General features: G+C 35.5%; 1 protein-coding gene across 1 annotated transcript in view; it reads left to right on the forward strand.

Moving 5' to 3' along the window:
* LOC142349758 (dual specificity mitogen-activated protein kinase kinase 1-like) overlaps nt 1-7,000 on the forward strand; it is a 62,187-nt gene extending 55,187 nt beyond the window's left edge. The window contains exons 8-9 of the mRNA XM_075401516.1: nt 2,618-2,798; nt 6,606-7,000. Of these exons, the coding sequence (XP_075257631.1) occupies nt 2,618-2,798; nt 6,606-6,704 (280 nt within the window). The 3' untranslated portion in view covers nt 6,705-7,000. The remainder of the gene's footprint in view (nt 1-2,617; nt 2,799-6,605) is intronic.
* The last annotated feature ends 5,213 nt before the right edge of the window (nt 7,001-12,213 follow it).

A 12,213-nucleotide genomic window follows, 5' to 3' on the forward strand; every position in this document is an offset into this window, starting at 1 on the left:
TCTAAGTTTTCTTTCAAGTAGGAAACAAATAGTGATGATCATATGTAAATTCAATGGGGAAAGAAATGGCTCAGGAGTTCCGCAGGGAACAATTTTCGTTGTTTGGTTCTCTTTGCTAATGTTAATGATCTCAGCGATTTTTCTTTATGGGAAACAATTCAACTTACTTGATGCAGTATTACTCAGTTCCTACAAAATTTCCAAGTGCCGAGACAAGCTAGAGAAAGCCACAGAAAGATGCATTTAGTTTTTTTAAGTTACATCAACTGAAAATCATTTGGAGGAAACGAAAGTTATTTTTTGTTAGTTTAATCCGACATTATTAAGAAGAGACATTAAAATTTGAAGACTAATTAATGATTTCAAAGGTAGTAATAAAAGATCTCGGTGGTTTGTTTTGATATATATCAGAAATCAATATAGATATCAAATGTGACAACAGGCCCAGGCATTATATGCACATCTGCCCTTAGAAACGTAATTCCAACGTAATAATCATTTGGTCGCTCTGATTAGTCATGCTGAATATTCTCGTTCTACTTGTAATTTTTAAACGGAATCTCATAAACTTTCGCTATGGGAATACTACCACGTTCGCTACTTTTTTATGCAGGGCTGCATTTTACTATCATACGCTGAACATAATTGAGCGTGATTTCGCAAGCTCAGATTTGAGCTTTCCAACAGCGAGTATTTTCTTACATACACGAGGGAACAAAAACTTTTTACCCAAATATTTTCAAAATTCAGTATGCATGAAAAAAATATTTTTCAGAGAGGCATTCTCAAGCGTATTACTATGCCGGGAAATTATGTAATGTATAATGGTGCAAAGAAGCAGTTTTTTTCATATTGCATACAAGGCCCAAACAAAACTCAATGCGGAGCAATCACTTGGAAAGATTATAGTTTCAATTGACGTTCATTTTTTGTTTTCAATGTAAAATACTGAGTTCAGTTCATCACATTATCAGTAACTTCTCTGTTGGTTAATATAATTAATACATTGAGTAGTACGCTTGTTTTTTTTAATAATATAGTTTTTTACACTGCCTACGTGTATTTGCAATGCTTGATCTTTACAGATATTAAGAGAACTGATCTTTACAGAAAATGTGTCTTTTTTAAGAGCCGCCCTCATCCTCTCATCAGGCTACTTTTGCGCTCCTTTTTACGACTTATCATCCGTTTTGAGAAATTTTGCTTTTCTAGTTTTGAGATTCTTTCATTAGTTTTTTTGTTTGCTAGTGGATTTAGAGCTGTTTAATTGCTCTTGAACGCAGTTCATAGCAATTATTGTAAACGTGTGTGTCTTTTTTATGCAAAATTTTCGCTTGACGGTTTTGACTTTTCGAGTGACTTTTACGCCCTTGACTTTTTGCATTTCGCGTGATCTAAAATTCTCTCATCACAATTTCAAGCAGCTGAACTCAATTGGCGGCAATTTAATACTAAAAGTCAAATAAAAAGTGCTACGAAACTGGTGTCATTTTTTTACTTTAAATCTTAATAGTGGTATATGTTAACCTCTAATGTGGTTATTTGAAGCCCACTATAGAACTTCTTAGTCCCATTCAGGCTACCCCTCCCCCCCCCCCCCCGACTGAAGCAGGCTGCAATTGATTAGAGCTCCCACTAGTCGTTCAAGAGCAATTCTTCCGACGTTTAGTCGGTTATGTTTAGTAATTGCTGTTACCAGGAGATGACAGGTCAAGGTTACAAAGTGTAGTTTTAATACAGAATAGTAGATACGTTTTTATAATTTTATGTTTTTGTTGGCCTTTTTGTTGGTTAGCGGGCCTCTGACAGGAATTGTTGGGTCACCAACTGAGCAGGAAAAAAATGGTCTCAAAATAGTTGTTGGGCAGCAGCGTTTATCATTTTGTAGGGGTTTTGTAAACTATTTTGTTTTCTGTTTTTCTCAGTCTTCTCCGTTTGCACCGTTTTTTTTTGTCAATTGGTGGTCTTTTGTGATTTACAAAAAGTTTTATTGCAAGTTTTTTGCCATTCATTGTTTCGGAGTCGCAAGTGTGACTGTATTTTCTGAATCTTTTGTATCATATTGTAACATATCTCTCATGTTTATTTTACTGTTAGTGTTCCTAAATAATGGTGATAAATAAGCAGAACTTAGTGAGTAGTTGGCTTCGATCTAAGTTGATATCTACTTCGAGTGTGTTCCGGAGTCTTCCGGTTATGTTTTTTGTCGAATAAAATTTGTTTCGCTTTACCTCATTTTGCCGCTTTTCCAACATATCAGACTTTTCTAGGCTAGTTTCTCTGTTCGCTCATTCTGCTCTAAGTGCTTTTAAACAGCAGTTGCTCAGTAAAGCAATCTAAAATGAAGAGTCAGTATCATAACAGGGAACCAAAAACAGAAACGGGAAAAACCCGTAATTAAAGCCCAAGTTTATGTTGATATTAGGGTTTTAAGATAATCTATGCGATTGCCTGCATCGTTGTAATTTGGTATATTTTTTCTATGAAAACTTAAGGTCTGTCAGATCACTATTTTAAAAAAAATTGTTGGCGTTGTCACACCTCAATTCTTAACTCTAAAAATTGGTAATTTGCCTTGTAATCAAGCGTTGAATTGTTTCGATGTGTTGGTTTGCAGGGGCGATAGCGTGGACGACAACAGTCCTAAAAACCTGGCCATTTTTGAGCTGCTGGACTACATAGTGAACGAGCCTCCTCCCTCTCTACCTCCCAAGTACTTCTCACACAACTTCATCGAATTCGTCAACAAGTGTCTAGTCAAAAACCCGAAAGAGAGAGCTACTTTAACCTATTTAATGGTACGTCGTTTTCAACAGCCAACTTCCTCAGAGGAATTTCTGAGTTATGTGATTTTTTTCAAGAATAAATGGTCATCTAAAGTCATTGATCTTTGATACGATGCATTTTACTTTCTGAAAAAGTTAGGCATAGTTGTTGTAGATTAATTAGGAGCTTGAAACTTTTTCCGCCGGGTGCACCCGATTATAATTAATCAATATTTCATTTTGGCTTGATTTACGAGAAAGATATTTGTCAGGATAGACAGACAATGAGGCTCCCTAATGTGCGATGGCACAATGTTCTGAGCCCGCTGATTCACAATCTTGTTAAATGCACTCGACTGAGAGGCAATTATTGTAAACGTGTGTGTCTTTTTCTATGCAAATTTTTTTTGCTTGACTTTTTTACGCAGTGGTTTCAATTGTTCTCACTCCGAAATAGAGTTTGATGTTCGAGCAAAACCGATTTATAGAGTGACGACGACAAGGCTCTGACAGCCCCTGCTTAATGCCTCTTTCGAGGTGACAGAATCGAACTCAGGAGGTCGGTGTTCGAACTCGACCTCAGTCTGTAGTTTTGCGCCCATAAACAAAAATTTATCTAGGCCCTGCAACTGAATTGAATTGCCCCGCCTGTCATTGGATAGCTGTTTCTATTATTGACCTTCTCTTGGTTTTTTAAAGGTCAACAAATTTGAAATGTATTTGGGCGCTGTATTTTTTTACAATTCAAACAATTTGAATTGTATTGGGGCGCTGTCTATTTTTAAGATCTGTTCACACATTTTCATGATATTAAATCAAATTGGAGTAGCGATTTTGGTCACGCCGAAACAGGAAGTAGAGGAGAGTGATTTTGCAGCGTGAAATTTTTTCACCCTAATTTTTAAATAGAGAGAGAATGGTGTTTGTACAAAAATTCGCTTTCTCGCTAGTAGTTTTTTTTGTTCACATGCGCAAATTTGACTTCGATTTTTACTCTTTTTCAATTTTTTGGATCGCATTTTTTAGTGGTTTTCCCAATCCGTTCATTGTTCATTGTTGGCCTAATTTTTTTAAAACAAATTTCCATTTCTTGCTACTGATTTTTTCAAATGCGGCATTTTGACATCGATTTTCTGTTTTTTCAATCTGATTCCTTTTAGAAATGGTTTTCCCACTTCAAATATAGTCTTTTATAGTTCTAGGTTTTTGTTTAGAGAATAAAAATTCTTCGAATTTTACATCAGGAATTGTCCTGGTATGTTTTTTAAAGATCTGTTCACACATTTTGATGATTTTTGAAATCAAATTGGAGTAATGGTTTTTTTTTGTTTCGTCAAGATTTTTGTTAAGACCATATGACGTCACATCCACTTCAAATCTGCTTTTTGTTCATTCGTTCATGCATTGTCAACTGAATTGCGTGCGTAACGTCATTTTTCACTCTTGGTGGAGCGAGTTCTTTTTCATTCTTATGATGATGTTTTGGTTCAAGCATGACTTACCTCACTCTCAAAAATGACTTCCTCGCTTTGAATATGGCTTTTCATAACTTCAATTCAAAGAGATAATGTCAAAAGAATTTGTGTCACTCTAATTGAAGATTATTTGAGAGCCTTCAATAAAATCTGCAATAATTTATAGATTTATACAAAAGCAGCACTAATTCGTCCAGCATCTCAGCTTTTAATATAAAAAAGTCTGTTCCCCTTACTATCTTTTTGAGACTGCAGATCTACAAAGCTATTGCGGCTATTTTCTGGCAATCTGCCAGCTCTGTTTCTATTTGTCTACCAATTGAAAGCCGAGATAGATTGCCTTTAATGAAGTAATTTATATTTTGTTATTTAATCTTTCATATATTCTTAGAAAGGGACATACATATACAAAAGAGGATGAATATCGACGGAATCAATAGTAGAACATATGGAACGACAGACATTAAATCAACCGTAAGGCAATTTGTCATAATACAAACCGAAAAGTTTATCAAGTCAACTACAATTTTTTTTCAAATAACAAAAAATGAGGTCCATAAGTCTACATTTATCCCCTTTTCAAACTGAATTTCGAACTTTGAAGACTCTGGGGTATTAACTTCATTATTTTCCAGCCTTGACCTTTAATTAGTTTCTATTGGATTCTAATAACCCAACTCAGATTTTTTAGAGCGCGTGGAGGTAAAACAAAATTTGAACTCTATGAGTCAGGTATGTCATGATGATTGGCTTTGGAATTTAGCCAATGCTTCTTCTTAGTTGACAAATGATAAGAACTCGCTTATTCGAAATGGATTAAAAAACGGATTAAAATCTTAAAAAACTCCTTTTTAAACGTGGTGCTAAAATTTGAAAAAGAAAATAACCCCCCTGAGAATTTCTGATAGTGTAATTACTAAAAACACGACAAATTACAGAGACGTTTGAGTGTGGAGCAACTAGAACTTCTTGTCAATGAGAATATTTAACAAGAAGACAACAATATTTATTGTCAAATTTTCCATTATCTGTTATTTTTGAAGCCAATTTTAAAAGCCGTTAGTTGTCAAATGGACTCATTCCGAAGTTTCAAGTATGCCTTCCAGAAAGTCACTGGAACTTGTTACCAACCAGATTGATTGATAAGTCCAATTGTAAACATTCAGATTTAACCGAAAAATCCAATTGAGTGAAAACCAAATAAACAAAACTAAAAAGACTCTAATTTTTTACGAAATGAAATGGTGACTGTTTATATCTGTTACTAGTGAAGTTTTTAATAAATCAGATTGAAGAGCAAGAGAACAAATAACAAAGGCGGTCAATTTTGTTTTTTTTAAAAAAAAAAAAAAAACATTTAGTGTTCAGTCAAAATCCATTTGCAATAAAATGAAGCCATTGATAGGCTTCCTTTATTGCGCTACTGAAATCAATGAGGCTTTAAGTACTCGCGGACTTTGAGAAGACTACGGAAAAAACATTTATCAAAGCTCAAAACTTTACAAACAAATGGTTTCAACGTAATTAATGACATGAGCTATAAACTGGGAAAAATATTTAGGATCATTTAGGACTCGATGAAAGTTCAATGTGACGTGATATTGTTGGGACCCAGTAGCAATACAACATAAATAACATTAAATGGACAAAATTTACAGTTCCCAGTGAAAATTTTGTTTCAATGTAAACAAAAGCATTAGTTGCCCACAGGCCAATTCAGACAGAAGCATATATTCAACATTAAAACAAAGGCATCGCTATTAGCATACTTCGCCAGAGAGTCACTAAAAAAACCAAAAAAGTCATCAAATTGCTGCAAAAAAAAGAAAATGGCTCTAAAAACCGAAAAATCTCAATCCAAATGCAAATCTGTTTTATTCTAAAAAACCACGAGACAAAGAAAAACTTGATATCGCTTCAGGGTTACTAACGCATAGATGTCGCAAATGATAGCATAATTGGGCAAAAATAACAATTTTTTTAAATAATGTTGAAAAATGTGAACAAAGTCTCAAAAAGGCTTTAAACCTCGGTAACTACTCGAAAAAGACGAAATTTTGAAAGCGATTTAATGATAAACTCTACACTTAGCTGATTTTCTGTTGATGCCCTTCACAGTTCTCTACGACAAATTTATCCATCGGCAAAAGTTGACTGAACAAAAAAATTTACTGTTGCCCCTCCTCCCCCATTACTGCACCTCCTTTTTCGTCGCTGTCTGCCTCTCTCTCAGTTAACCTTTAGATGGCCTCCTGAAGCAACAGCTAGCTACTATGAAGCATACCGCTCGCCAGTCGTTTGAGATCAAGTCGCCCGACGATGTAACTGTTTATTTTTTAATAGACTTGATTGATCGGTTGTTTAGAACCATGCCTTCGTGACGTCAGACCAGGTGATCCCTCTCGAAGACTTCATCTCGTGGATTACGAAGAATGGAATTGATAAAGACCTGCCCTCCTCTTGATCGCCTCTCGTCTCTTACTCTCCTCGAGAGTCAGGCAGCTGCCCATGCTCAATTGCGAGTCCTGGAAAGTGTGCAGTTTCATGGGCATAAATTCAAATGGATAAATTGTTGAATTTTGTTTGTGTAATTTTTGATGCCGGATTGTTTAGATGGTCTAGTCTTTGTTTCAACCACTCCAATTTTCATGCCAATGGTATTTTTCGCCATGTAAATGGAATTTGCATAGTTGTTTATCAAGAATTTTTAAGAATTGTAACCCCTTTTTGGTTGAAAACAGCACTATTGCTTAATGCCTATCTCATCGTAGCCAGCTTTGAAAAAAAAGCTTGATCACACAAACTATTTGCTTCAAATTAGTCGTGTTTATCTTTCAGTTTATGCGCTTGAGCCTAATTTACAAGCCACTGTTTATTAACCCGTTGCGCAATTCAAACTTCGACCGTAGAGGAAATAAATCAAAATCAGACACAATTAGACACATAAGAAATAAATTAGACACATGTGTGTTTAAACTCAATGTATTGATATTTTGATAGCCGCCCTCATCTTCTCAGCCGGCTATTATAGATGGCCTATTTCTACGACTCGAAAAAGAATAATGATTCTTTTTACGACTCGAAGAGGCGTTATGGTGTTCTGTTTTTACGACTCGAAGAGGCGTTATGGTGTTCTGTTTTTACGACTCGAAGAGGCGTTATGGTTTTCTGTCTTTTTTAAGTGAGCGAGGAAAGTGAGCGAGGAAAGAAACCGGAAGTTCTGGGAGTTAATGAAGTTTGAAAACGTTACTTAAGTGATCAAATTCGAAAAAGAGTGGAGAAAAGAGAGAGTGGTCAATTTGTTCATACCTTCTTTTGGAAAGAAAGCGGGAAATATAGACGTAGAAAAAATTTTCGCTAATCGAGTAAATATTTTTGAAGCTGTTTTTTTTTGGTTTTAGGTTTTTTTGTCGTCTAACAGGTTACTGGTGACAAAAGTAATAATATTCAGCTTGTTTTGATACCTTTTAGACGTTTTTTGTAACTAACGGGAATTTAACGCTTGTTTTTCTACTATTTTGCTGATTTTTAGTCTTTTTGCAATTTTTCGCTCATTGTATTGGTTTATTGAAAATTTTGGTAATTGAGCTAAAGTCTGGTGCGAGGCTCTATTTGCTACAAAGGATTTAATTTTCATTTGCTACAAAGTTCTTTCTCTGAAATTTGACAAAGAAAATTTACACAATTTTTAATAGCGCAAAGCGATATGTAATTCATGGAGATGAGGTCAATTGAGTGTGTTTCACTCTAGCTGAAGGTTATTCAAATGAAGCTAATGGAATCAGCAATAAGTTATTATTCTTAAAATACAACAGCTTAGCATTTTAAAAAAGTTTCTTTTGTCTGATTCTTTACTCTCTTTTTGAGACTGCAGATCTATGAAGCTATTGCGGCTAATTTCTGACAATCTGCCAGCTATGTTTTCATTTTTGCTCCTTTTCGAAAATAGATGTTTGTGAGCTCATTAAAGCTTGGCTGATGTTTTGTGGTTAGATTACTAGTTTTTGTTGATTGAAACAACGTTTTTCGTTTGTATGTGTACTTGTACCATATGAAAAATAAATTGATTTTTCCTAATTTTTCATGTTAGTTTTTTCTGGCAAAATTTTTGATGTCGTTTGTGAGAGTCGTTTCGAGAATTCTTCCGGCTATGTTTGTGATAAGTGAGCGAGCAGAAAACCGAAAGTTCAGGGGTGAATTAAGTTTGAGAAAGATTTGGTGAGCAAATTCGGAGAGCAGAGAAGAGAGGTTATTTTCTTCATACCTTTTTGAAACAAAACGAGAAAAGTAGGCGTGACAATTTTTTTCACGTGCGGTATTTTTTTGGTTTGAAAATTTTTATGTTATAGTAGGTTCTTATTGTCTAAACTAATAATATTCTGCTTACTTTGATAGCGTTGCGAAGCTTTTCGTTAGTTAGTTTTAACGCTAATTTGAAGGTTTTCTTATTTGCGTATTTTAGGGCTATTTTTTTAGCTATTTTTGTCTGTGTTTTTATTGCGTTTATTATGAGTAACTGAATTGTTTTCTATTGCAAGTTGACTAGTTTTTTCGGCACAAAGAAGTTTTCATCAAATTTAACAAAAATTGAGAAATTTTATAATTTTTCTCTTTCTAACAGTTTTTTATTTCCTTTTATACATTGGCGCAATGCTTGTGAGCCTTGTGTAATAAACTGCTATTGCTAAATGATATTAATATTTAGTTTAATACTCGTCAATTTTGAAATGTTTGGTATTCTGTATAATTGGGCCAGCGCACCAAAACTTCGCACACTTCTTAATGCGTTGGAAAAGGGCTGTCGGTTTTTTCTTTCGATTTTTGCTGTCCTTTTTTCAATCTCAGTGCTCCAAATGTTCTGCCAATCTGCCTTCTATGTTTGTATGAAAACTTTCGATATTGTATATTATGCCTTCTATAAGTCGCTGTTTCAAATGCAAGTTCCTTGAATTCTTCAGCTGACGCTTCTCAAGAAAGATGCGCTTCGTGTATTAAGGGGGAACAGTTATCAAATAACATGATCTCCTGAATTTTTCTCTGGAAATAAAATTGAAGACTAATACTATTGAATTTTTTGCAAACGGTACTTTCCATTGTGCCTCTTTGCTAGCAGTACAAAATGCGGTATGTTTAATGCTTCATGAGGAACTGGGCTTAAATATCTGCGATGTAAGAGTTCGTCATTAAGTGCTTGGCTCAATATAATCCCACCCTTATTTTGTAGGTTTAGTCAGTTAACAGCTTACATTAACTGTGTCGTTTGCTGTGGTAACTACACAGGAATTAGGACGACTTGCTTTGATATTTTAGAAGGGATAGGCTATGATGGGACTGATTCATTTTTTAATGGCTAGATCATGCCACCTCATTTTGAACTCATCAGCTAAATCATTATCTGAATGATAATAATTGATTGACTGCTTATTCTAATCAGACCACCCCCCGAATGGTGACAACCTCTGAAGCTTCACTCCACTTAATCAATTCTCCCTTTTGTGCTCTTTGCTGAATGAATGAATAATTAAATGGATGAATTAGCTTACCTAAATGTCTCATTTTGATAACTTGACTTCCATTTTTGGATCTGTTCTGTCATTTTGTGGCATCTCTTCGATCCCCCCCATCAAAATTATGTATTCAGTAAACGCTATTATGTGTTCAGAATATGGCGCGCGGGTCTATTTGATATGTGCACGTATAATAATTATATGTACACTCTGTTATGGGGTGAGTGGGGGGATGGGCAGATCCAAATTTTCTTTGACCACAATTTCTTGAGTTTGTGTAAAGAAATAGCCACCTGTCACTTTAATTAACATTTCTCAGCCCAAACTTACGAATATTTTAACGTCGGTTTTTATTTGTAATTACCTGGTAACTGCTCTTTTGAGTTACTGCTGGTAACCAGAGCTACCGAAAGCAACCATTTGGATGAAAAACTATTTCTATCTTGTTAAATTCATTCTCTGAGCTCTGAAGTTGAATATTTTGAGTGCAAATTTAGTTTCAATACCAGATTATCCACCAAGCTGCAATTGCAGTGTTGCTTACAAGTTTTGTGTTTATAGATGTTTACGAGAGTCTATTTGTTGTCATCAATCCGACCTTAATTTTGTTGACCTGTTTGTTGTTTCAGTTTGCTGCTTAGTTGCCCATATCAATGCAGTTCAAAGACCTTACCAATCCCCCTCATCGAAACGCTCTTCGATTCCTTTCATGTGCTCTTTGCTCCTCTCTTGATTAAGCTCAATTTGACAGGGTCTGACAAAGCGTCTGTAAAAGATTTGAACTGTTTCCTTTTCCCAGTGAACAAAATATTTGTTTTCATTGCCGCGTGTGAGCAAACTAAGGCTCGTTTTTACTTTGATAATGGTTTGCATTACCTGACAAAAGGTGGGGCTATCACTGATAGTCGATATAAAGGGAGAGGAAACAGTAGATAGCTGTCCTATATAGTTAATTACCAAATTGATAGTAATGGTCATTGGACGTTAGATGAAAAGCATTTAAAATTGAGACAGCATTCGAAAATAATACACAACTGTAATCAGCTGGAATTGAGTGCTAGTTTGAGCCATATAATTCTGAAGTATCGCATGAGCTCAATTGACCATGCGCTGCCCCGTGGATGGGACTACAGATATAAAGTTACCCCCAAAATTGGGGTTGGAAAAATTAAAACAACCAATCTAGCTATTTTTATGAGTGGTCATTTTTGGATGTACCATCCCATCTCCACTGTCCTAGCACCAATGTAGGTTGAAAGCCTCTTTCAAGAGTTTTTCTTACATTGGAATATTTACATTTTGGGATATCTGGTAATTAAATTTGAAATGCCGAATAGAGCTGGATTCTATAAAAGGCAGCTGTGATGTACGCAATTGCGCTTAATTGTTCAGGATATTTAATAATTTTGGATATAGCGAAGTATAACAATTGAAATAAATTATTTTGATACGCGAAACGAATAAATTGTGATAGCAAAGTCCTTTTTAATTAGCGGATGATAGTGGGCACGTCACAGAGCACGTGCCGTTACATAGTAAAAAACTATGTAAAAACATGGCACGTGCGTCGGGGAGGTGCAAATAATATTCACCCACTAAGCTCAGGGCACAAACGGAAAAAATCCGAATTGTCCATTGTAGCTTAGTGGTTGATGTTGGACTGGCGTCCTGGAGGTCTGGGGTTCGAACCCTTATGCTTTCGGCGTTTTTTGCACCCTTAAAAATAATCTAAGCTACGCTCCCTCTAAATTATATTGCGCCCTCCTGTCGTTCGAGAGCAAATCATCCGAGTTTAGTCGGTTTTTATTTCTGCTTGAAATGAGTTTTGGATCTATTCTGTTTGCCCCCCCCCCCCAGCTTAGTGGGCTCATCTTTTGTACGCCCCCAGGCGCACGTGCGTTTTTTTTTACATAGTAACGTGCTATATAACAACATATAATTTGTAACTGGGGGCGTAAAAAACACTCGGGGGGGGGGGGAACAGAATAGATCCCAGTTTTCAAGTATTTTTAATATTTAGTACCCGCTATCAATGATTAGATGCCTGACATACAAAGGCAATCATACAGAAGTCCAATTTTGATGACAGAGACCGGCTTTTACGGGTTGAGTTTTTGAGGTGTTCTTCATAAATCTGATATTGAGCAAATTCTGGCATGACTGCATGCGTAATTTTTAAGCTTCAACTCAAAATGATGCAAAGAGCCGTTTTGTTGAAAACTAAGTTTACATATTTTCCTCAAAATTAATACTTCTGTAATCTAAATGGCCTGCCCGTCCTTATGACTGAACACAAGTTATCATCTACCCAAAAAGTGTCAAGAAGTTGGAATAATCAACTTACTTATTTTACGTTTTTCGTTCATATGAAAACTTTCCATCTGAGATGCTTCATTTTTGGCTGCCGCCGCTTCTTAAATTTGAATAGTTTTCCGAATATTAAAGCAGCTGATTAGTATAGAGAAG

The sequence above is a fragment of the Convolutriloba macropyga genome, chromosome 11, assembly GCF_964194025.1.
Source record: "Convolutriloba macropyga chromosome 11, txConMacr16.3, whole genome shotgun sequence".
Classification (NCBI taxonomy): Eukaryota; Metazoa; Xenacoelomorpha; order Acoela; family Convolutidae; genus Convolutriloba; species Convolutriloba macropyga.